Source organism: Euleptes europaea, chromosome 1 (assembly GCF_029931775.1).
Source record: "Euleptes europaea isolate rEulEur1 chromosome 1, rEulEur1.hap1, whole genome shotgun sequence".
NCBI lineage: Eukaryota > Metazoa > Chordata > Lepidosauria > Squamata > Sphaerodactylidae > Euleptes > Euleptes europaea.
In genome coordinates, this window is record NC_079312.1 from 178,724,957 (window position 1) to 178,750,633 (window position 25,677).

Consider the following 25,677-nt stretch of genomic DNA (forward strand, 5'->3'; position numbering starts at 1 on the left):
TTAGTGGGGAAAAAAGCCAGCAATATAGTGCATAGAACAACAGTGGTATTTATAGCTTAACCACTCAAAATAAATGAATGCAACAAATTATGTACAGTGTATAAGGCAAGACACAACTTAGGCATGAAAAAAGCCAGCAATATAGTGCATAGAACAACAGTGGTATTTATAGCTTAACCACTCAAAATAAATGAATGCAACAAATTATGTACAGTGTATAAGGCAAGACACAACTTAGGCATGAAAAAAGACAGCAATATAGTGCATAGAACAACAGTGGTATTTATATCTTAACCACTCAAAATAAATGAATGCAACTAATTATATATAGTGTATAAGGCAAGACACAACTTAGGCATACAAATCCAATTAGGACACAATTGCTGAAATGTATGTACAATGACAACATGAATAAAATTAATTCATGTTAATTCAGCATCTTGTGGCTCCGGTCTTTTCCAGTGGCGTACTTCTTGACAGAGTTCCAGGTAAACCTATATATAATGTGTTGCCTTATACCCCTGGTTCCCAACCAGGGGTCCGTGGACCCCCAGGGGTCCGCGGGAACTAAATGAAGGTCTGCGAAACAAAGTTATAAACCCATAATAAGTTAATATTTTCAATTAAAAGTTCTCTATTAGAAAAATATATATTCAAATATTATTCTAAGTTTAATGCTTCACTAACAGTTACGATTAAATAATTCACAGTAGACATTCCAGCTGTATCTGAAGAAGGGAGCTGTGGCTCACGAAAGCTCATACCCTACCGGAAAATATTTTTGTTAGTCTTTAAGGTGCTCCTGGACTCTGGCCCTTTTTGATAGTTACGATTAAAGTTCATTTTCAAATTCCCGGCATTTTTATTTTGAAGTTCTCTATTATAAAAGTTCTCTATTATAAAAATATATATTCAAAGATTATTCTAAGTTTAATGTTTAACTAACAGTTATGATTAAAGTTTATTTTCAAATTGTCGGAATTTTTATTTTGAACCTTGGGGTCCCGGCACCGAACAAAAAAGTCCTAGTGGTCCCTGGTCAAAAAAAGGTTGGGAACCAGTGCTTATACACTGTATATAATTTGTTGCATTCATGTATTTTGAGTGGTTAAGCTATAAATACCACTGTTGTTCTATGCACTATATTGCTGTCTTTTTTCATGCCTAAGTTGTGTCTTGCCTTATACACTGTATATAATTTGTTGCATTCATGTATTTTGAGTGGTTAAGATATAAATACCACTGTTGCACGAGACTGCTGTCTTTTCCCCCTAATTCACTTACAGCAGGCTAACCTCCGTTTGCCAAACCACCTGGAGGTTGGCAACCCTACGGCAGCCCGACCGGGGGGGGGGCTGCCTGGGCGCGCCCCCCTGCAGCCCGAAGGCGGCCCCAACCAACCCCCCACGCTCCCCAGGGGCGGCGTCCGGCGGCGGCGCCCTCCCTGCGGAAAAATACTCTGCACCCGCTCAGAGGAGCGCGCCTTTGGCGGCTGGCCAAGCGCCGCCCTGCCTGCCTGCCTCCCTGCGTGCGTGCGGGGATTAGCGGGCAGGGCCGGCCCCGGTTCCCCGCCCTTCGCCTCGCTCCGGCCGGAATGCGGGCGGCCCCGGGGGGCTCTTAGCCTTCCGCGCTGCGCCCTCCCTGCAAGGTCGGACGGTGGCGCGGGAGCAAGCGGCGGGCTCTCGGCCGGGGAGGGGGGGAAAGGGCCGGGGGTGGGGGGGAAAGGGCCGGGGGGGGTTCCCGAGAAGCCTGAGCGCCCCCCCCGTCCCTCCCTCCAACCCGTGTCTGTCTCGACCCGCTTCCTTTGCAGGTTCTGGCGGAGACGCCGGGGGCGCGCCATGTTCAGACGTTCGCATCTCAAGATCCTGCTGATCGGGAACTCGGGGTAAGTGGGGAGGGGAGGGGAGGCTTTGTACGGGCCTGGGGCGGGGGGGCAGGCCCCTCCCGGTCCCCCCCACTGGCCCCAGCCCCCCCCCTCTCGCGCGCCTCCGGGAAGTCAGCCCGTGTTTGCTTAGGGGGTGTGTGAACACGCAGGTCGAAGGCGCAGGGAACGGCCCCGCCCCTTGGGGAGAGGCTTAGGGGGGTGTTTTCACTTGGGGGGGGTATATAAAGTGACCGCAACTGGCAGCCGGCCTATGGCGACCCCGGCAAGGGGCTTTCCCGCCAGGCGGGTTGCCCCTTCCCTTCCTCTGCCACGTCGCACTGGTTCCCAACCGGGGGTCCGTGGACCCCCAGGGGTCCGCGAGAACTAAATTAAGGTCCACGAAACAAAGTTATAAACCCATAATAAATTAATATTTTCAATTAAAAGTTCTCTATTATAAAATATATATACATTCAAATATTATTCTAAGTTTAATGTTTAACTAACAGTTATGATTAAAGTTTATTTTCAAATTCTCTGGATTTTTATTTTGAACCTTGGGGTCCCCGCACCGAACAAAAAAGTCCGAGTGGTCCCTGGTCAAAAAAAGGTTGGGCACCACTGCTTGGGGGTCTCCCATCTCAGTGCTGACCCTGAATCGTGGGGTTGCAAGGGACCGCCGGGGTCACCTAGTCCGACCCCGTGCACAATGCAGGAAATTCACCACTACCTCCCTTCCACGCACCCCAGTGACCCCTACTCCGTGCCCAGAAGATGCCCCCCCCAAAGGTCCTCCAAGCTGGAGGGAAACTGCTTCCTGACCCCAAAGTGGCCACCCATCGGCATTTCCCTGGGCACGCAAGAAAGGGCCACGAGAGCCCAACACCAGCGCGGCCCTTCCTGCCCTCCTTCTCGCGATCGGCCTAAGTTTACAACTGCTGCTTCGCTCCCGAGTTATGGCGACCTCAGCAAGGGGCTTTCCGGTCAAGCGAGGTGGTTTGCCCTTGCCTTCCTCTGCGGAGTCTTCCTTGCGGGGGGTCTCCCATCCCAGTACTGACCCTGAATCTTAGGGTTGGAAGGGACCTCCAGGGTCATCTAGTCCAACCCCCTGCACAAGGCAGGAAATTCACTACTACCTCCCCTCTCCACACACCCCCAGTGACCCCTACTCTATGCCCAGAAGATGGCCAAGATGCCCCCCCTCTCATGAACTCCCTTCATAGAATCAGCATTGCTGACAGATGGCCATCTAGCCTCCGCTTAAAAGCCCTCCAGGGAAGGAGAGTTTACCACCTCCCGAGGAAGTCTCTTCCACTGAGGAACCGCTCGAACTGTTAGAAAGTTCTTCCTAACATCTAGACCAGTGGTTCCCAACCTTTTTTTGACCAGGGACCACTAGGACTTTTTTGTTCGGTGCAGGGACCCCAAGGTTCAAAATAAAAATCCAGAGAATTTGAAAATAAACTTTAATCATAACTGTTAGTTAAACATTAAACTTAGAATAATATTTGAATATATATTTTTATAATAGAGAACTTTTAATTGAAAATATTAATTTATTATGGGTTCATAACTTTGTTTCGCGGACCTTAATTTAGTTCTCGCGGACCCCCAGGGGTCCACGGACCCCCGGTTGGGAACCAGTGGTCTAGACGGAGACTCTTTTGATTTAATTTCGACCCGTCGGTTCTGGTCCGACCTTCCGGGGCAACAGAAAACAGCTGGGCACCCTCCTCTCTAGGACAGCCCTTCAAGTACTCGAAGATGGTTATCATATCCCCTCTCGGTCTTCTCCTTGATGTGAATATTCCCCGTCGTTTCATTTGCTTTTGCCAGTCGGGGGGATCTTATTCCACCACATTCTCCAGCTTTTCGGATTGCTCCGGTGCCGCCATGCCTGCTTTCCAGCCAACGGCTGCAGGTGTGCTTAGGAAAACCCGAACAGGAGAGAGAGCCCCAGGCTACCCAAGGTTACAGTCTGTATCAGTCTCCTGCCCCCCACCCTACTTTCAACAGAAGGGGACTTGAAACATTAAAAGCCGTTCTCTGCAAAGAGGTCCCACACTGGGGTTTCCAGCTTCCAGGAGGGGCTCCGTGATCTCCGGGGATTGCAATTTGCGACGGATCTCCAGATTACGGGGATCGGTTCCCCTGGAGAAAACGGCTGCTTTGGAGGGTGGAATCGATGGCATTATACCCTGCTGAGGTCCCTCCGTGCCCTTCTGAGCCCCACCCTCAAAACCTCCAGGAATTTCCCCATCCAGAGTTCGCAACCCCGGCCCCGTTGCGACGCAGCTGTGCTTAAAGGGAAGGAAGGCTGAGAGAGGCCCACGTCGATCCGGATACAAATGCTACCGTTGCCATTTCCTGCAGGGTCGGCAAGTCGGCCCTGATGAACCAGTACGTCAACAACCGCTTCAGCACCCGCTACAGAGCCACGATCGGGGCCGATTTCCTCAGCAAAGAGCTCACGGTCGACGGACGAACCATCACAATGCAGGTGAGTCTGAAGCAGAGCGTGGCCGATGGCCAGCGAGCGCTCGCTGGCCCACTTCCTGGTCGGTCGGCCTGCGACACACTTCCCTTCCGCCGCCACCCCGTCAGCTGCCAGCAGTGCCGGATTTACATATAAGCTAAACAAGCTATAGCTTAGGGCCCCACTCTCTTGGAGGCCCCCAAAAAAATTTAAAGGAAAAAAACAACTGGATGTACATTTCCAAAATATAAGATAAAAGATAAAATATAAGAGTCACTGGAAAAGACCGTCATGATAGGAAAAGTTGAGGGCAGCAGGAAAAGAGGAAGACCCAACAAGAGATGGACGGACTCAATAAAGGAAGCCACAGCCTTCAATTTGCAAGATCTGAGCAAGGCTGTCAAAGATAGGACATTTTGGAGGACTTTCATTCATAGGGTCGCCATGAGTCGGAAGCGACTTGACGGCACTTAACACACACACACAAGATAAAAAACAAATAAAATAAAACCTACATACAGCAACAGTGTTTTGTGTCGTGTAGGCTCCTATGATGTAAGTAATGGGCCCTGCCTGCTAGCCTGCTCCCTAAAATATCAATTACTTTGATAAAATACATATTTTGTTATGTGCAAATGGCTTTAGATACCTATTAGGTCCATAAATTACCATATAGCATATATTCAACACAAAAAACAGCGACAATTTGTTGTTGACAAAGGACAGCTGGACATATAAAGGGCCCCATTACCTTCAATAGCTTAGGGCCTCATCAAACCTAAATCCGGCCCTGGCTGCCAGAGCTGTTTGAGATGCTAAAGTTGGTTCCGGATTCTGAGTTCCCTTTTTCGACACTGGCTGAGGTTTACGGAGTTAAGAAGAAGAAGAGCTGGTTTCTCTATGCCAACTTTCTCTACCACTTAAGGAAGAATCGAACCGGCTTGCCATCACCTTCCCTTCCCCTCCCCACAACAGACACCCCTGTGAGGTTGAGAAAATGTAACTCGCCCAAGGTCACCCAGCATGGGGTAGTGGTTAAGAGCAGTGGTTTGGAGCGGTGGACTCTGATCTGGAGAACCGGGTTCAATTTCCCACTCCTCCACATGAAGCCAGCTGGGTGACCTTGGGCTAGTCACGGCTCTCTCAGCCTCACCCACCTCACAGGGTGTCTGTTGTGGGGAGGGGAAGGCGATTGTAAGCCGGTTTGATTCTTTAAGTGGAAGAGAAAGTTGGCATATAAAAACCAACTCTTCTTCTTCTCACACTGAATCGGACCCTTGGTCCATCAAAGTCAGTATTGTCTACTCAGACTGGCAGCTGCTCTCCAGGGTCTCAGGCGGAGGTCTTTCCCCATCACCTACTACCTGGCCCTTTGAACTGGAGATGCCGGGAATTGAACCGGAAACCACCCGGCCTTCCAAGCAGATGCTCTCCCACTGAGCCAAGGCCCCTTTCTCCAAGCCCTTTGCCTCTCTTCCGCCCCTTAGATCTGGGACACGGCCGGCACAGAGCGGTTCCAGTCGCTGGGGACGGCCCTGTACCGGGGGTCAGACTGCTGCTTCCTCGTGTTCGACGTCACGTCCGCCAGCTCTTTCCAAGCCCTGGAGAAGTGGCACAAACAGCTCTTGCTGCAGATCGAGCCCGGGGAGGATGGGCCTTTCCCCATCGCCGTCATCGGGAACAAGACGGACCTGGAGAACCGCGAGGTGGGATCTGCGTGCAAAGGGGTGGGACATAAAACCAAGCCAGATGTGCAGGAGGGGGTGAGGAAGACCAGAGGACTGCTGGCTGTGAGTCCAGAGGTGGTTAAGCAGAGCCAGGGCCAGGTTGCCTAGCCCAGTAGACGAAAAAAAATCGATTACTTTAGAAACTGCTTGATGAACGCTTATGTTAATGTTTATATGTTTAGGATGATTGATGTTATTTTGTTCTGAAAGCTTAAGACTGTGAAATGCTCGGAAGAAGAAACAGATTTGATCTTGTTCCTTTTATCCCCTTTCTTACTTTTTATACGAGGGCTTCTGGTGAGGACAGAGGGGTTTGGGGGCGGGCCGCACATACACACAAGCCCCTCTCTTTGCCTAGGTCAGGGGTCTCAAAACTGCGGCTCCAGAGCCGAATGCTGCTCTTTGACCCGTTGAGTGCGGCTCTCCGAACTTGGTTCAGGGCCCCTGCTCTTGCGCCCGCTCAACTGTTGGGCAGTGCGGGCTTCCTTTGGTAGACCTGGCCTCCGGCTGAGTCCTATTGGGAGGCCATGTCTACCCACTGGCTTTCTTGGCAGTAGACCTGGACTCCGAGGAGGGGAACAAGTCCCCCTTCAGAGGCCAGGTCTACCAATTGGCTTCTATGGGCCTCCAGAGGCCAGGTCTACTGCCAAGAAAGCCAATGGGTAGACCTGGCCTCCCAATGGGACTCAGCCGGAGGCCAGGTCTACCAATAGGCTTTTATGGCGGTAGACCAGGCCTCCAGACGAGGACTCCGGACGGGGAGGGGGAAATGGCAGGGACTTACAATTTAATTTTTATCAATAAATAAGATCACTATTAAGTATGATATCAAGTTTTATTCAGTGTACCTATAGTTTAATTAAGACTTAAAACTTCAATTAAAGTTTATTAAGTTAATAAACAGTGTACCTACCTATATAGTTTAAGTTTAAGAAATTTGGCTCTCAAAAGAAATCTCAATCGTTGTACTGTTGATATTTGGCTCTTTTGACTAATGAGTTTGCCGACCCCTGGCCTAGGTGTCTTCAGAGCAAGGGAAGGAGTGGAGCCGACTTCACAAGGCGGAGTACTTCGAAACCAGCGCCAAGGCGGCCACCAACGTGCAGGATGTGTTTGAGTGGGCCGCACGGGACGTCCTGAGAAACGTAAGAGCCAGTGTGGTGTAGTGGTGAAGAGCGGTGGCTTGGCGCGATGGACTCGGATCTGGAGAACCGGGTTTGACTCCCCACTCCTCCGCGTGAGCGGCAGACTCTAATCTGGTGCACTGGGTTGGTTTCCCCACTCCTACACACGAAGCCAGCTGGGTGACCTTGGGCTAGTCACAGCTCTCCCAGCCCCACCCACCTCACAGGGTGCCTGTTGTGGGGAGGGGAAGGTGGTTGTAAGCCGGTTGGAGTCTCCCTTAAGTGGGAGAGAAAGTTGGCATATAAAAACCAACTCCTTTTCTTTTATCTTTCAACCCACCTGGGGATCCTGGGCCCTGCCGGGGGAGGCCCCCAAAATTCCTAAAAAACAAACACCACCCTCTTATACCAGGGGTTCCCCGATCTTTGTGAGCCTGAGGGCGCCGTTGGAATTCTGGCGCAGCTGCGGAGTCGCAGCCAGCAAGAAAGCGGCTGCCGCATATTGCTATCAGCCACACTGCAACTCTTGTGTTGCGGCGGCAGCAGCTGCCAAAGCAAAATTTTAAAAAATCTCAGATGGCCCATCAGTAGCCTTGCCGGGCAAAAGCCCCACCCACTTTCTAAAAACGCTTTATGGATGCCACGAAAAGCATTGGCACGAGCTCTATACATTGAATCCCGCCGCCCCCCCCCCCCCGCATAAGACAGGTTGAAGGAGATGGGTATGTTTAGCCTGGAGAGAAGTCTGAGAGGAAATAGGATGACCATCTTCAAGTCCTTGAAGGGCTGTCATAGAGGAAGGTGCGGAGTTGTTTTCTGTTGCCCCAGGTTGGACCAGAACCAGTGGGTTGAAACTAAATCAAAGGAGTTTGTCTAGACATTAGGAAGAATTTTCTAACGGTTAGAGCAGTTCCTCAGTGGAACAGGCTTCCTCAGGAGGTGGTGAGCTCTCCTTCCCTGGAGGTTTTTAAGCAGAGGCTAGATGGCCATCTGTCAGCAATGTCAGCAATGCTGATTCTATGACTTTAGGCCAGGGGTGGGGAATGTCAGGCCCGGGGGCCATATAAGGCCCGTGAAATCATTTGGTCTGGCCCTTCGTGGGTCCTGGCGGATCTCTAGCTCAGAAGGGTCTAAGACTGGCAATCTGCCCCCTCCCATGGACAGGAATAGCCTCTATTCAAGGTGGATGTGAGTTTGTTTTGCTGAGAAAAGGAACTTTTTTTCCCCCTTGCAGAAGAGCTGTTAGCTATGGAGCTGCTAGGACTGCCCAAGGAACTGTGTTAACCCTTTCCCACCTGGAAACGTATTCCCTCTGTACTACAAGAGGGCTGGGGGCAGAAGTGGTGACAATGGAGGGGTTAAAGGGGGCAGGGCCAGAATGTGCAGGGGTGTGCCCAGCTGGTGCAACAGACCATCCTGTGCCACCAGGTGGGCAAGTGTGCCACAGGTTGGATGCCAGCCTGCTTGCCTGCGCCGGGGGGGGGGGTGCATCTGGGGCAGCTGCCTACTTGGGTCTTGGTCGGCTAATTTTTAAGTTGATAATTTTGTATGGCCCGTGAATGATGTTATAAATATCCAAATGGCCCTTGGTGGAAAAAAGGTTCCCCACCCCTGCTTTAGGCAGATCACGAGAGGGAGGGCATCTTGGCCACCTTCTGGGCATGGAGTAGGGCCCCAGAAGGTGGCTGTGAATTTTCTGCATTGTGCAGGGGGTTGAACTAGATGACCCTGGTGGTCCCTTCCAACCCTATGATTCTGAGATTCTGTGAAGTCTTCAAGCGCCTCTATGTTTCTGTCCCATTTCTTCTGTTGGCAGCCACCAACTCGATTCTCTGTTTCTCTCACCCCCAGCGCAGGACGCTCGAGCCTCCTCAGCCCGACTCTGTTCAGCTGGAGACCAGGCAGCCGGAAGGGGCACCCAGGGAGAGATGCGGCTGCTGAGGAGCAGAGATGGACGGGAACGCGCCGCCCTTCCTCGCCACGCGTCGGGCAGCTCTTCCGTGCCACTTGAGGCCAGTAGGGTACCAGGGTGGTTGTTCCTGGCCCCCAGGACATTTGGTGAAGGCTGTGGCGCGCCCCGAGGTGTAGCTGGACTGTCTCCCCCTTGCCTGCCGTCCGTCAAGTCTAGACTTTTGCTCTGCTGAACAAGAAGAAGACTGGTACGCGGGGGGATGCCGCAGCATCTGAGCCCCTCTCCTCTTGGAAATAAATCTGCTCTTTAGAAGCAGCGATGGCCCTGGCCCGTCTCCAGGGTATAACACTCTTCTACCCGGGTGCCAGAAATGTGGAGACGGGAGGGCGGCGGGAGAGAGAACTGGTTCCATAAAAAACGAAGTCTTGTCTCCAAAAAAAAAAAAAAAAGGTCTTTAATTGTTCAAAATAGCACAAAAACAACAGATACGCAGCACTAGGGGCGAGGGGAGGGAGGGAAGAGGGAGAAGAGGGTAGCCATGAGGAACTCCTATGACGGCTGTTCCGGTCTCAATGGAAAATAAACTGGCTAAAGAGGTAGGAAAAGGCTTGAGAAATCTTCGGGTCTGAACGGGGGAAAGGGGTGGGGGAGAACACCGTGAAATACACTATGATACAAAAGACCAGGGCACAGAGCGAATTGCGGAGAGGGGGAGTGACAGTCCGCTCCTGGTATTGGGGGGGGGGCTGCCGCTTTTTGCCTGCTGCTCTCCTCAATGCCGGGGGTGGGGGGGACACCGCCATTAACGTGAACCGACAGGAGCTTGCTTTGCGGTTTAGAGCCCGGACCCTGGCTTGGAGCCCCCCCCCCCCGGTCGCTCCCCTCCCCTCTGTGGAATTTCTGGAGGGGCCGCCAGAGAAGAGGGGGGGCAGGATCCGGGGTCCTCTGCCCTGCTCGAGAGCGCAAACTCCGCTTAGGCGAATCAAAAATCTCCTCCTGCAAGTTTCCCCCCAGTGGGGCAGGAGACACCACCTCCACCCTGCCCACTGACTTTCCTTTAAAAAAAAAATTCCTAAAAAAAACTTTTTATACAAAACCACGGAGAGGAGCGGCAAGGTGGCTGCCTCGAGGCTGCCACCTTGTGGCTCAGAGGAGGAAGAGGAGAAGTGGCGGAGGAGGAGAAACCCGGCTTGTGCTGCTGGGGGGGGGGGCTCAAAGAAGCGGTGAGTGATCTCAAGCCACAAGCAAACCCCCCCTCCCCAGCCAAGCATTAGGACAGCTGCTGTAGAATAAGCCACAGGTTCCCCCCCCGCCTCCCCCAAATGTTCAGAGTAGCTGCACGTGTGGTCCGACCACATCCCCTCCCCTCCTCTTCCCACCCCCCTCCCCCGCAATTACCAACTCAAAGACATCTAAAAACTAAACTTGGAAGGTCCGGGGTCTGTACAGAGGCAAGGAGGGCAGGGGAGAGATTCTCCCACCCACCCCCAACACACAGGATGCTGGGGAATACAAAAGAACTTCATTCCGGTAACTGCAACTTGTAAAAAAAAACCCAACAGCCCCCCCACCCGATAACAAACTCCCCCCCCAACACACCCACCCCGAACATATCAGAGTCCATGTCAGTGGGGCAGCAACGGGGGAGGCGGGGGAGGAACGCCATTCCTTCTCTCCCCTTCCTGGGCGGGGACGTGGCACGGCGACGGCCCCCACGGGGGAGGGGGCTCCCTCGCCCAAGCCGTGGTATGTCTCCCCACCCCCGATTGTCCGACCCCAGCGGGGTGTGTGAAATGTGCTTTCGGCGGCGCCATCTCCTCCCTCCACGCGCAGGAGTGATTGGCTGGGCGGGGTTTGGGCGGAAGCTGCAGAGCAGGCCGGAAGAGGGGACAGCTGGGGGACGCCCCTTCACTGTCCTTCTGCCTTGGGCTTCTTTGGAGCAGTTTTCCTGGAAGGGAGGAGAGAAAGGACGATGAGGTCCGGCCCGTTAACGTCCACCAAGCCCCCCTCCCCAAAGCTTCTACCTCCTCCACCAGGACGCGGAAGCAACTGAACCAATCAGCATATTAATGATTCCTTTTTGGTTGGAAGCGCCCACTCCTGTCAAGCAAGATTCCAGTCCAGTAGCCCCCTTAAAGGCCAACAAGATTTCCAGGGTATGAGCTTGGGAGGGGCTGTGGCTCAGTGCTACAGCACCTGCATGGCATGCAGAAGGTCCCAGGTTTGATCCCCGGCATCTCTAGTTGAAAGAATCAGGCAGTACGTGATGTGAACGATTTCAGCCTGAGACCCTGAAGAGCCCTTGCCAATCTGAGTGGACGATACTGACTCTGATGGACCGAGGGGAAGGGCTGTGGCTCAGGAGTAGAGCATCTGCTTGGCATGCAGATGGTCCCAGGCTCAACCCCCGGCATCTCCAGTTAAAGGGACCAGGCAGGTAGGTGATGTGAAAGACCCCTGGTGTCTGAGACCCTGGAGAGCCACTGCCGGTCTGAGTACACAATACTGGCTATGATGGACCGAGGGTCTCATTCAGTAGAAGGCAGCTTCAGGTGTTCAGGTGAAAGTCAAAGATCTCTTCATCAGATACAAGTGCAGAGGGATCACCATTGTACTTGTATCTGATGGAGCTTTGACTCTCGGAAGCTCATACTCTGGAAATCTCATTGGTCTTCAAGGCGTTACTGGACTCGAATCTCGCTCTTCTATGGCAGACCAACGCAGCCAACCCACCTGAAATTACTTATGTCAAGAGGAACATCTAGGTACAAAGTTCATGGATCTCTACAACAGCAGCTTCTGCTGTCTTCAAGACAGGCCTTTGACAATCCCACAATACAGACGATTATTTATGTTGGCTACACTAAATGCCATTCAATCAGGGGAGCTAAAAAAAGAAGGTAAAGGTCCCCTGTGCAAGCACCGGGTCATTCCTGACCCATGGGGTGATGTCACCTCCCGACGTTTCCTAGGCAGATTATGTTTCCGGGTTGGTTTGCCATTGCCTTCCCTGGCCCTCTACACTTTACCCCCAGCCAGCAGGGTACTCATTTTACCGACCTCAGAAGGATGGAAGGCTGAGTCGACCTTGAGCCGGCTACCTGAAACCGACTTCCGTCAGGATCGAACTCAGGTCGTGAGCAGAGCTTTTAACTGCAGTACTGCACCTTACCACTCTGAGCCACGGGGAGCTAAAGGGTCGTTTAAATAGGGTACTGTATTGTGACAGAGTATGTCAATGTGGTTCTGGCCAAATAGACACTCTTCAGCATTCCTTTGTTAAGCTGCGACCTGCTCAATGATGCTGGAGACAGATGGATAAAGCCTTTTATCTGGGAATCTGTTTGTGAATTGGAGAATTTGAGGGTTCTTTTAGCAGGGGTGGATTTTAATACTACGTTGGCAGTGGCCAAATTTTTATCTCAGTTAATCAAGATAAAAAAAATACTAATTTCCTTACTGTTTATCTAGATATCTGTTTTTATATCTAGAGAGAGTTCTTTCTTATTTTGATCTTCGTGTGACATTCTTCAGGGCCGAATTGGCCACATGTACAGTATAGTTAAAGTAAAGACAGGCCTTTGGAACCCTCTGGTTTGGAACGGCTGCTGGAGCAGAGAACCTGGACTTAAGCAGGGCTTGTGAACTGCTCGTGCAAAGTAACTATTCTCAAGTGTGGTCCCGCCCCTCCGCCCCACACACACACAAAGGTACTTACGGGTCAGGATCCTAGGAGAAGTAAGTGATCGTGTGACACACAAGGTCAGCACAAGGTGTTTTGGGGCACACGAAAGAAACCCAAACTGCGCCACCTCACAATGAATCTGAGGCACGGGGTCTAACGTTTCCACAGGGGCTCGCGCAGGTGAGAGCGCTTAGTGAACACTGCTCGATGGGCTGGATTTTATTTGTTCCAGGATAGGCGCAGATACTAAAGCACCCGTTCCTGGAGTTTGCAGTGAAGCGTCCCTGCCCCTCTCTTCTAGGTTGACTAGCAGAGGCTGGATGGCCATCTGTCAGCAATGCTGATTCTGTGACCTTAGGCAGATCGTGAGGGGGAGGGCATCTTGGCCATCTTCTGGGCATGGAGTAGGGGTCTCTCCAAAGCTTACACCCTGAAAATCTTGTTGGTCTCTAAGGCACTACAGGATTTGAATCAAGATTTTAAGGATATAAGCTTTCAAGAGCCAAACTCCTTTCATCAGATATGAAGGTATTTGACAAGGGGGGCTTTGTCTCTCAAAAACGTATACCTGAAAATCTTGTTGGTCTCTAAGGTGCTACTGGACTTGAATCTAGCTCTTCTACTGTAGACCAATCTGGCTACCCTCTGAAACTATCTTCTGATGGGAAATTTCTCAGCAGAAATTCCTAACAGTCAGAGCGGTTCCCCAGTGGAACAGTGTTCCCTTGGGAGGTGGTGAGCTCTCCTTCCCTGGAGGTTTTTAAGCAGGGGCTAGATGGCCATCTGTCAGCAATGCTGATTCTATGACGTTAAGCAGATGATGAGAGGGGGGGGGCATCTTGGCCATCTTCTGGGCATGGAGTAGGGGGTCACTGAGGGTGTGGAGGGGGGAGGTAGTTTGGAATTTCCTGCATTGTGCAGGGGGCTGGACTAGATGACCCTGGTGGTCCCCTCCAACTCTATGATTCTATGACTCCTCCATTAGCCCACCCCAGAGCAGTCCCAGTGAGAAATACAACACGGAATGAAAGAGGAAAGTGCTTGTAGCTTGACAAGAAATCTTCCTCCCACTTGGCCCAGCTCATCTCTCTTCTTTGGCTGCTTGTGGAAATGGAACTCAAGCCAAGTGAGATGGAGGAAGGAAACTGATGGCCTATCACAGGCGCAGACACACACACCGTCTGCATCCCTCCGCCTCCCCATAACTCTTTGTGGGCTGTAAGCGCATAAACACAGTGGATTACTGCTTCTGCTGGGAGATACTCACAGATCAGGTGAGGACAGCGGCCTCTTGTTGGCTGGTTTCACCATGGAGCCGTCCTTATTGGACTCTGCAAGACAGAAGGGCATATTAGGTACGCTGAGGGTCAGAGTCCTCTAAGAGGAACTGAACCTTTTGCTCCAGAGTTGCTCGAGAAGATGTGGACCATTTATTAAAACGTGGTATAATCCATTTTAGCCTAAGTTGGAAAGTGCAAAAGGATATGTACCAAGGAGTCCCCTGACAGAAGAGGGCACAGCAGGTCTGAAAAAGGGATCAGCAGACAGCCCAACAAAACCATTGAAAAAGGGGCAATTAAATCTTGAATGCACAAAGATTCTACATAACTTTGGACTCGCATTATGAGTCTCTACGGGAGGCTCATATTGAACCGCGGATAAAAGATATCTTACATCTCTCTGCAAAAGACAAAGCAGCTTTCCTTTTGGCCGACCAGCACTCTGGTACTACGGAGAAGGTAGCAAAGTTTCTCTTAGCTGCCACCAGCACTCGAGGAACTAAGCGTAACTTACCCGATGGCTACCGTGATTTAAATTTCATTAATTAGTTGTATATTTTATTTACTGGGTATCCACTTTATGATTGCTATTGTAACCAATATGCCAATAAAGGTATTGATTGGTTGATTTGAGAGCACGCTCCACCATCGCTGTTCCCTTTCCCGTGCACCACCCTCTCCACAAGAACCTACGCAGCCTGGATTCTGGGGCCTAATCTATGCACAAGAGTGCCCGATAACATGTTGTTTTTAGGCACAAAATGTTTAACGTCACCGAACAAAAGCCCTCTCATCTGGTTCTCCGCCTGCAGACAGGGATAACGCGGATGGATTTTGCCTCGCTACCTCTCAACCACTGACCGAGATTATACAAGGCCTGCGTTCCCCTCCGCCCCGTTCCCATCGCCCCCTCCGCTCACCTTGCAGCCACCGGACCTGGGTGGCGGGGCCGTAGCCCTTCTCGTTGCGGGCCGCGATGCGGAAGATGATGGCTGGCTTGGTGGTGTAGTCGATGTGGGCGTTGGAGAGGCTGGCGGACTGCACCAGGCACGAGGGGCTGGGCCCGCAGTAGACCCGCATGAAGGCCAGCTGGGCGGGGGCTGCGCTCTTGGGCTCGCCGGCTTGGGCGCTCTGGATGGCCAGGTACACCGAGTACTCCGTGATCTTCCCGGAAGTCACAGAGGGGGGCTCCCAAGTCAGGTGGGCTCCGTCTGGACTCTGAGGGACACAACGTGCAGGCGACAAGGTGAACTCCCACAAGCTAGCAATCAGTAACACCTTTCCTGGAGTCTGTTTTTAGCAAAAAGATGGGGCCAGGTGGGGCTCTGCCCAGCAAGGCTTAGAATCCTAGAGTTGGAAGGGACCATTACAGGCCACGTAGTCCAGCCCTCTGCTCAATGCAGGATCAGCCTAGAGCAGTGGTTCCCAAAGTGGGCAATATCACCCCCTGGGGGGCGGTGGGATTACCTTGGGGGGCACTAAGAGGCAAGGAGGCAGCAGGGGGTGCTAGAGGTGGGCCCCTTCAACTATGTTGTTGGCTAGGGTAGGGGGTGGCCTAGAGCATCCCTGACAAGAGCTTGTCCAGCCTCTGCTTAAGACTGCCAGGGAGGGGGAGCTCACCACGTCCCTAGGTTGCTGATTCCACCATCAAACAACTCTTACTGTAAACATTTTCCACCTAATATCCTGCTGGTACCTTTCCGCCCTCAATTTAAACCCATTATTGCGAGTCCTCTCCTCTGCTGCCAACAGGAACAGCTCCCTGCCCTCCTCTAAGTGGCAGCCCTTCAGATACTTAAAGAGAGGAATCATGTTCCCCCTCAACCTCCTCTTCTCCAGACTAAACTTTTCCAAGTCCCTCAGTTCTCATCTAGTCCAACCCTCTACTTAATGCAGGTTCAGCCAGAGCATCCTTGACAAGTGTTTGTCCAGCTGCTGCTGAAAGACTGCCAGCGAGGGGGAGCTCACCACCTCCCTAGGCGGCTGATTCCACTGTTGAACAACTCACACTGTAAAAATTTTTATACCAGCCCATACCTTCCCGCCCTCAATTTAAACCCATTATTGCGAGTCCTGTCCTCTGCTGCCAACAGGAACAGCTCCCTGCCCTCCTCTTATTGGTTCCGGATTGGTTGTGCACATTTTTTTTTCTAAGTTGGCTGGGAAGCAGCGGCCCCTATAGCACAAGGCTCTGCACCGTGTGACTGAAGCCATTATGTGGCTGGCTCCGCCTCCCAAAGGAGCCACTTGGACACCGCGCCCATCCTGCGGTGTCAGAATTCCAGGTGTGCCCACAGGCTCAAAGAGGTTGGGGACCTCTGAGCGAGCCTTAGTGTCCCTGTCCTGAGAAGGGAGCACGTCAACAGGAGCAGCAGGTACCGAAGAAGAGAAAGACGAGTTGGTTTCTATATGCCGACTTTCTCTGCCACTTAAGGAAGAATCAAACTGGCTTACGATCGCCTTCCCCTCCCCCCAACAGACACCCTGAGAGAGCTCTAAGAGAGCTGTGACAAGCCCAAGGTCACCAGCTGGCTTCATGTGTAGGAGCGGGGAAACCAACCAGGTTCTCCGGATTAGAGTCTGCCGCTCATGTGGAGGGGAGGGGTATCAAACCTGGTTCTCCAGATTTGAGTCTGCCACTCATGTGGAGGGGTGGGGAATCAAACACAGTGCTCCAGGTTAGAGTCCACCGCTCTTAACCACTGCACCATGCTGGAGGAAGAGGGAGGTGGCAGAGGCTGACCTTGCTGATCTTAATGGCACAGGGGGCTCCAGGGAAGCCAGGCAGACACGTCTTGAATGCAGAGATCTCACTGAAGGGGCCCCGGCCGCAGGCGTTGATTCCGGCCACTCTGAATTTATATGCCGTGCCGGGCTGCAGCTCCTGCTTCTTGAGTTGGGAATAATCCGGGAGAGTGCCCGAGTCGTCCTGCCGGAAGAGAAAGACCGCAGAGAAAAGGCAAATTCAGCAGGCTCTCAGCAGTGAGGGGACAACCCGCGTATTGGCGCAGGGTCGGATCTCCCGGTAGGGAGGGCGATCGACAGCGGACAAAGGACAGGTCAAGGCTGCTTACCTCGGTGGCGGGCGCATCGTCTGCTGGCAGGAAGTAGTGCGTCACCATCATGTTGGTTGCCTTGACAACGCCGACGTCAAACCACTGGTTTTCCTTCTTCACAACCACCTTTGGAGGCTGCGCGGGAGGCTCGGGTTTCTATGCAGGGAGAAGAAGAGTTGGTTTTTATATGCCGACTTTCTCCACCACTTAAGGAAGAATCAAACCGGTTTACAATCACCTTCCCTCCCCCTCCCCCCACAGCAGACACTTTGTGAGGTAGGTGAGGCTGAGAGAGCTCTAAGAGGCTGTGACTAGCCCAAGGTCACAGCTGGCTTCATGTGGAGGAGCGGGGAAACCAACCCGGTCCACCAGATTAGAGTCCATTGCTCATGTGGAGGAGTGGGGGAATCAAACCTGGTTCTCCAGATTAGAGTCCACAGCTCCAAACCACCGCTCTTAACCACCACACCATGCTTGGCTCTCAAGCACAGGTTGATCCCTGGGAAAACGGGAAAAAGGATCCCCGCCCAGCATCCCCACTCCCACACTTTTCCCAGATCTTTTAAAAGCCTACCACTGGAGCGGGTTCGATCCCATTCGCTACTTCTGCCAGAGCAGCTGCCGCCTGAAGTTTTGCCGGGCTGGCTACTACCACGGGTTGTGGGGCCACAAAGGTGTTTGAGGGTGCAAGGCCTGGAAGGGAAAGGCAACAGTCAAGGAAGGTAAACCATAAGAACTGCTACAGGAAGGCATTTAGTTCAAAGTGCTAGGGAGCCACCTCAAGAATCTGGAGACTCCCTTTCCAAAAGAGACCCATGTCTTGGTGGTACTCATGAGGACAGGAATGCAGGATATTAAATTTTTAAATAAAATAAGCGAGAAAACTCAACAGGGAATAAAAATTATCTTGTCCCTGGAGTGACTATTGGGTGGAGGGGCCTTGGGTCAATGGTAGAGCCTCTGCTTGGCATGCAGAAGGTCCCAAGTTCAGTCCCCGGCATCTCCAGTTAAAGGGACTAGGCAAGTAGGTGATGTGAAAGACCTCTGCCTGAGACCCTGGAGAGCTGTTGCCAGTCTGAGTAGACAATACTGACTTTAATGGACCAAAGGGTCTGATTCAGTAAGGGAAAGGCCATGGCTCCGTGGTAGAGCATCTGCTTGGCAGGCTGAAGGTCCCAGGTTCAATCCCGGCATCTCCAGTTAAAGGGACTAGGCAAGTAGGTAATGTGAAAGACTTCTGCCTGAGACCCTGGAGAGTAGCTGCCGCTCTAAGTAGACAATACTGACTTTGATGAACCAAGAGTGATTCAGTAGAAGGCAGCTTCATGTGTTCATGTGAGACCCAAACACACTGTAGGGTGTGCAACACACACACCCGAATTTTTCTACCCCCACCCACAAGTGGCATCTGGGTCACGTGCCCGAGAACCCACCCCGCTCCCTCCACCACAGGCCCCGCTGCTTACTCTCCGTGGGCGTGGGGGGCAGCAGCCCGACCGTGCTGGTGACGGCGCTGGCCAGCTCGTTCAGGCCGTTGCTCTCACTGGCCGGGTCATTGAGGCTGTCGGCGGGGGCCAGTGCTTCCGTCGGCAAGTGGGAGGGCAGCGGGTGCTGAGGCGGGTGCTGCTGGGTGGCGGCGGCGGCAGCGGCGGCGGCAGCTGCAGCTGCGGCCGCCGCCTGAGCCTCTTGGAGCTGGTGCTGCTGCTGCACGAGGGCCGCCAACTCCTGCTGGGTGAGCACGATGGGAATGGTCGTGGGCTGGCTCTCGTGGCCCATCTCGGCATGTGCCGCTGCTGCCTCGGAAGTGTCCATGGCCTCACCAGAGCCTGCAAAAGACGCCGACAGGCTGTGAGGGGAGCAGAACGGGGACTGGCAGGGAAGACGTTCCTGCCTGGGAACTGAGATTGCAGGGAGAGGACCCTCCGGACTGCCCCGCCGACCAAAGGAGCTCGTCTGGTGGGGACACGAGAAAGGGCCTTTTCGGGAGCAGCCCCCACAATTATTGAACAACCTCCCCAGAAAGGAGTGCCTCCCCCACCACTTTCAATCTTTCGGAGGCAGTTGGGCAACAGAGATACTGCAGGCTGGGCCCAGGAGTTGGGCTCATGTGACCCCGATACCACAGCAATGATGAGGGCTAACAATCTGCTCCCGAGCCCAATCCAAGGTGTGGGATTTGACCTTTAAAGCCCTACATGGCTTGGGGCCCTGGTATCGGAAGGACCATCTTCTCCCATCTGTTCCTGCCCAGGAGTTAAGATCACAGGACGAGGCCCTCCCTGACTGTCCTACCAATCAAAGAAGCTCCTTTGGTGGGTACATGAGAGGGCCTTCTCAGTTGCAGCCCCCTGGTTAAGGAGCAAACCTCTCAAGGAGGTGTGCCTGGCCCTCTCCCTTTCAATCTTTAACAGGCTTTTGAAGGCGGTTTTACTTTGGACTGCATTTTGACTAGATTCAGTTTTTATTTATTATCAGTCCAAACTGGAGATTTTAAATTAGGGTATTTTCTGCGATTATTATAAGAGCTGTTGTATCTACATCGTCAGCCGCCTTGAGTTCCGGAAGGCAGAAAGGCAGCTAACACGTTTTAAATAAAGTAAATAGGACGTAAACAGCTGACATCTGAGAGCTGGAGAACAAGGGGACGGGAAGCTCACGAAGAGACGGAAAGGACTACCAGTAAATAAAAACGGAAACTAATTCAAATGCACCCCAAAGTAAAACCGCCTTCAACTGTCTCCTAAAGATCAAAAGGGGACCAGGCACACCTCCTTGTGGAGTTTGTTTCGTAACCAGGGGGCTGCCACTGAAAAGGCCCTCTCTCATGCACCCACCAAAGGAGCTCCTTTGATTGGTAGGACAGTCAGGGAGGGCCCTCTTCCTGTGATCTTTACTCCTGGGCAGGAACAGATGGGAGAAGATGGTCCTTCAGATAAAAGAAGAGTTGGTTTTTATAGGCCAACTTCCTCTACCACTTAAGGAAGAATCAAACCAGGTTACAATCTCCTTCCCTTCCCCACAACAGACACCCTGTGAGGTGGGGGGAGGCTGAGAGCTCTGTGACTAGCCCAAGGTCACCCAGCTGGCTTCATGTGGAGGAGTGGGGAAACCAACCCCGTTCACCAGATTAGCATCCGCAGCTCATGTGGAGGAGTGGGGAATCAAACCCGGTTCTCAGTCCACCACTCCAAACCACTGCTCTTAACCACTACACCATGCTGGCTCCCAGGAAGAATCAAAGCAACTTACATTCGCCTTCCCTTCCTCTCCCCACAACAGACACCTTGTGAGGGAAGGCAACTTGGCCACCTTCTGGTCACTGGGGGTGTGGAGGGGGAGGTAGTTGTGAATGTCCTGAAGGCAGGGGGTTGGACTAGATGACCCTGATGGTCCCTTCCAACTCTATGATTCTATGAGGTGGGGCTGAGAGAGTTCGGAGAGAACTGTGACTAGCCCAAGGTCATCCAGCTGACTTCATGTGTTGGAGCGGGGAAGCAAATCCAGTTCACCAGATTAGCCTCTGCCGCTCATGTGGAGAAGTGGGGAATCAAACCTGGTTCTCCAACTCAGAGTCCACTGCTCCAAACTACCGCTCTCAACCACTACACCACGCTGGCTCCCACCCCCACCCTGCCCCGAGGCAAACAGGAAGCAGTCAGCCGCTCACCCATCACGGCCTGCTGGGCCGCCTGCAGGACGGCCTGGATGGCCAGGGCTTGGGCCTCCTCCGTGGCGGCTGCCTGGGCAGCGGCTTCCGCGGCAGCCGTCACCGCCAGCTCCTCAGGCGTGAGGCCCGTCACCATCAGCGTCGTGCCGGCCTGGCTCTCCGCCATCAGCTCCTGGGGCAGAGCCAGCGGCTCCACCTCGGAAGGCGGAGGGGCTGCGGGGGCAGCCGGCGGCAGCACCACCATGGCCATGGGCTCCTGGGCGGGGGCAGCGGGGGCCGAGGGCGCCTCTTCCACGGGGGCCGGGAGCTCCGGTTGGGGAGCGGCGACGGCCGGCGGGCTTTCTGCGGGTGGGGCGATGGCCGGCAGGGCGGGTGGGGCAACAGCTGGCGGGCCAGAGACGGCTGCTGGCATCTCTGCTGAGGGCCGCAGTGGCTCGGCAGCCCCGGGGAGAGCGTCTGTGCTGGTGGCGGCCAGAGCCTCGGCGGGGGGAGCCGCCTCCTCGGCAGGGGCGTCAGCCAAGGATGAGATGTTCTGTAACAAGAAGGAGGAATTAAAAGCCCGAAGGGAAGGAGCGCCGGACATGGCAGCGAAAGGACGGGGGACAGAAGAAGAAGGGCTGGTTTTATACCCTGCTTTTTCTCTACCTTTAAGGAGTCTGAAACGAGAGTTGGTTTTTATATGCTGACTTCCTCTACCACTTAAGGAAGAATCAAACCGGCTCACAATCTCCTTCCCTTCCCCTCCTCACAACAGACACCTTTTGAGGGAGGTGGGGCTGAGAGAGCTCTAACAGAGCTGTGACTAGCCCATGATCACCCAGCTGGCTTCGTGTGTAGGAGCGGAGAAACAAATCCAGTTCACCTGATTAGCGTCCACCGCTCATGTGGAGAAGTGGGGAATCAAAGCTGGTTCTCAAGGTTAGAGTCCACCACTCCAAACCATCGCTCTTAACTACTACACCATGCTGTCTCCCAGGAAGAATCAAAGCGGCTTACAATCACCATCCCTTCCTCTTCCCACAACAGACACCTTGTGAGGTAGGTGGGCTGAGAGAGTTCGGAGAGAACTGTGACTAGCTCTAGGTCACCTAGTAGGCTGCATGTGTAGGAGAGGGGAAACCAACCCGGTTTACCAGATTAAGAGTCTCCCGCTCATATGGAGGAATGGGGAATTGAACCCAGTTCTCCAGATTTGAGTCCGCCGCTCTCTCCCACTACACCCTGCTGGCTCTACGAAAACAGCCGCCCACAAGACATATGCTCCTATCTCCGTGTGAAAGTCTCTGCCAAGGGCTCTCAACCTGTTTCAAAGTCTGGATTTACTGATGCTGGGTTTACTATATGATGCTGCGTTTACTAGATTTACTATATGCTCGGCAGGCTGAAGCCTAGGGCCTCAAAATCTTAGGGGCCTCCGGCCAAGGTGTGTATTATTTTTTCCCCAATCACTACGGTATTTAACAATAACATCTTACGTCCTTTAGAGGAAGAATTGTGAATTGCAGAATTTTAAACGCCCATCACCATCCTCAGCTTCACTGAATTGTGTTTAAACACTCTTCCATCGTCCTCTAGTCGTGAGGGTGGGGGATTGGGAGGGGCCTCACAAGTGGAATAGCCTCTCTTCATCTAAATACGGCACTGCTCGTAACAACTGAGTTTGACACCCCAGTTCTAGGGTTTTTCCCCATCTGCTTCTTACCGGCACCGAGGGTCCTGGCGGGGGCGTGGATTGCGTGACGGTGGTAACGGCCCTGGTCTGGGTGGAGGGGATGGTGGTGGTGACGGCACCGGGGCTGCCAGCGGCGGCACTCTCCGTTAGCGTGCTCTCGGGTTCTCCCTGTTGCCCGTTGGTCGCCGGGGGCTGATCTGCAAGGAGGGAGCCAGTTAGAAAAAGAAGAGTCAGTTTTTATGTGCCGACTTTCTCCACCACTTAAGGAAGCATCAAATTGGCTTACAGTCACTTCCCCTCCCCACAACAGACACCCTGTGCGGGAGGTGGGGCTGAGAGAACTGTGACTAGCCCAAGGTCCCCCAGCTGGCTTCATGTGGAGGAGTGGGGAATCAAACCCAGTTCTCCAGATCAGAGTCCACCGCTCTAAACCACCACTCTAAACCACTACACCACGCTGGCTCTCTTCCGTGGCAGCTGCAATGGAGGGCCTGGCTGCCCGTTTCCACTCCCTTCAACCACGGCAATGCTGATATCAGCACTGTACAAATGGAAAGGAGCACATCTAAAGGCACGGAATGAACCGGGCACCCTCCAGAACTGTGCCTGCAAGCTTCCCACCCTCAGAGAATCTTGTTTCATGGAGCAAAAGAACCCATGTGCTGCAGGGGATTTGAGGACATGTTGCAGGCACTGTCACGCTTCAGTTCTTAGGGGGCGCTGGCTAAGGCCGTTGGGGCTCGACATGCCCCATGCAAGCTGAACAGACCCCACAGAATCCACCCGGCAAAGCAATGCCACTGCATATTGCAAAGAAAGTTTAGTAGTGATGGGGAAGCACCAGTCTGATAATTGTGAAGGGTAGCTGTGTTAGAACTCTATGATTCTATACTATGGGGGGCTAGGCTCCGAGGTGGATGGACGGTCCCTGGGGAGGGGAGTCTTTCCTGGATTTGGAATGCCCTCCCCAGGCTGGGGGCTAAGACAGAGGACTGGGCGCCGTTACCTTCAATGTTGGGTGTCATGGTGGTGCCGGTGGAGGCAGTCTGCTGCGTTTCGCAGGGTGGTACCGCGGGCGCCTGCTGAGCGCTCTCCCCCTGCCCACCGCCCATGTTCGATGTGGACGTGGTGGCCGTGTTGGTGGTGCCCGTTTCGTGGGTCTCGCAAGGGGGATTGGAGCACACCTGCTGCTGCTGCGCGGCGCCAACATTTGAGGTCGTGGTGGTGGCCGTGTTGGTGGTACCGGTCTCGTGGGTTTCGCATGGAGGGTTGGAGCACACCTGCTGCTGCTGCCCGGTGCCCATGCTGGAAGTGGCCGTCGTCGCCGTGTTGGTGGTGCCCGTCTCGTGGGTCTCGCACGGGGGGTTGGAGCACACCCGCTGGGGGGCGCCCATGTTCGAAGCGGCGACGGTCGTCGTGTTGGTGGTGCCCGTCTTGTGGGTCTCGCAGGGCGGGGTGGAACACGCGGGGGGGCTGGCGGTCTTGGCGTCGGTCTCGCAAGTGGCAGGTGGGGGCACCGGACTCGCGGCCAACTCCGGGGAGGCTGTCGGGGATGTGCACGGCTGCTGTGCAGGCACGTTGGCTTTGGCAGACATGGTGGTGCTGGTGGAGCTGGTCTGCTGTGTTTGGCACGGAGGGTTGGCAGATCCCACCCACTCGCCCTCGGGCTGCCCTCGGCCCATGAGGGACCGCGCCGTGGTGGCGGTGTTGGTGGTGTGGGTGTGGTGGGATTCACACTGGAGGGTTCTCGGGGCGGGTGGCCGTTCGCCAGCCTGGCCCGGGGCGGTACTGGAGGCGGAGCTGGGCGCCCCAGTCCCCGGCAGCAGCGAGCTCACCATCCGAACCGCGCAGGGCTGCTCTGTGGGCACGTCTGCTTTGGCCGACATGGTGGTGCTGGTGGTGTTGGTTTGCTGCGTTTGGCACTGGGGGTCGCTCGGCTCTTTCTGCCCGCCGTCGGGCTGCCCCCGGCCCATGTTTGAGGTGGCAGTGGTGGCCGTGTTGGTGGTGCCCGTCTCGTGCGTCTCACGGGGCGGGTTGGAGCAGACGAGCTGGCCCGTGCCCACGATGGGCTTCACCGTCATGGTGGTACTCGTGGCGCTGGTTTGGAAAGTTTGGCACGGAGGCTGTGTGGGAGTCCTCTCCGTCCTGGAGGTGCTAGCCGTGTTGGTGGTGCCCGTCTCGTGGGTCTCGCACGGTGGGTTGGAGCAGACCCTCTGCCCAGCGCTGAACACGTTGGTGGGGGTGTTGGTGGTGCCCGTCTCGTGGGTCTCGCATGGCGGGTTGGAGCAGACCCTCTGCCCGGTGCTGAACACGTTGGTGGCTGTGTTGGTGGTACCCGTCTCGTGGGTCTCGCACGGCGGGTTGGAGCAGACCCGCACCACCCTGCCGTTGTGCTGAAGCCCAATGCCCTCTTGCCCGTCGCACACAAACTGCACCTGGGTTGGCCCGCCCAGAGAGCCGACCACAGTCGTCGTGGCAGTGTTGGTCGTGCCAGTGTCATGCGTCTCGCAGGGCGGGTTAGAGCACACCAGGGTGACGGTGCCTGGCTGGGCATCGCCCTGCCCCGACTCGGCGATGGTGACCGTGGCCGTGGGCTGCTCTGTGGTGGGCGAAGCCAAGATGGAGACGGGCAAATCGTGCACAGGCTGGGCCTCGACGCCACTGGGTGTTGTGATCAGGGTGACTTGGGTGGGCTGGGAGACAGGCTGGAGAAAAATGAGAGGTGGGGGGAGAAAGAGAAGGGGGGAAGGTTAGCACCATAGTGTCATAATTGAGCAGCACTTTTTCAAACCTCTGCAGACAAAACAGCAAATTTTAACATGCTGCACAGAATACGACAGCACTATTTTGATCTGTGCTACAAAAGATGGGTTTTTTAATTTAATTTTATTTATACTCCACTTTTCTCCCCCATGAGCACTCCAAAGCAGCTTACATCAGAGGTTGCCAAACTTTTTGAGTCATGAAGCACTTCTCAAGAGAAAACCCATCATGGAGCACTAATTTTCACCTAGCACCTATATACTACACTGAATGACAGTAGTATTGTTCTTTCCAATCTCTTCACGGAGCACCAAGTGCTCCTTGGAGCAGTTTGGGAACCTCTGGCTTACATCATTCTCTTCTCAACTGTATCGTCACAACAACCCTGCGAGGTACGTCAGGCCAAGAGTGTATGACTGGCCCAAGGTCACCCAGCAAGCTTCCATGGCAG

General features: G+C 53.8%; 2 protein-coding genes across 2 annotated transcripts in view; one reads left to right on the forward strand and one right to left on the reverse strand.

Moving 5' to 3' along the window:
- The first annotated feature begins 1,814 nt into the window (after positions 1–1,814).
- On the forward strand, positions 1,815–9,132 carry LOC130475622 (ras-related protein Rab-7a-like). The gene is made up of 5 exons (XM_056847451.1): positions 1,815–1,885; positions 4,238–4,364; positions 5,828–6,046; positions 7,087–7,212; positions 9,043–9,132. Exons 1-5 carry the CDS (start codon positions 1,839–1,841, stop codon positions 9,130–9,132), a joined length of 609 nt encoding a protein of 202 aa, XP_056703429.1. The 5' UTR covers positions 1,815–1,838.
- A 1,851-nt stretch (positions 9,133–10,983) lies between these two features.
- Positions 10,984–25,677, reverse strand: part of HCFC1 (host cell factor C1) — a 37,318-nt gene continuing 22,624 nt past the window's right edge. Inside the window, exons 18-28 of the mRNA XM_056850353.1 lie at positions 24,755–25,168; positions 23,470–24,676; positions 22,494–22,660; positions 20,792–21,323; positions 18,591–18,950; positions 17,699–17,817; positions 17,143–17,280; positions 16,812–16,997; positions 14,989–15,286; positions 14,056–14,119; positions 10,984–11,051 (exon numbers count right to left, since the gene is read on the reverse strand). Of these exons, the coding sequence (XP_056706331.1) occupies positions 11,012–11,051; positions 14,056–14,119; positions 14,989–15,286; positions 16,812–16,997; positions 17,143–17,280; positions 17,699–17,817; positions 18,591–18,950; positions 20,792–21,323; positions 22,494–22,660; positions 23,470–24,676; positions 24,755–25,168 (3,525 nt within the window). The 3' untranslated portion in view covers positions 10,984–11,011. The remainder of the gene's footprint in view (positions 11,052–14,055; positions 14,120–14,988; positions 15,287–16,811; positions 16,998–17,142; positions 17,281–17,698; positions 17,818–18,590; positions 18,951–20,791; positions 21,324–22,493; positions 22,661–23,469; positions 24,677–24,754; positions 25,169–25,677) is intronic.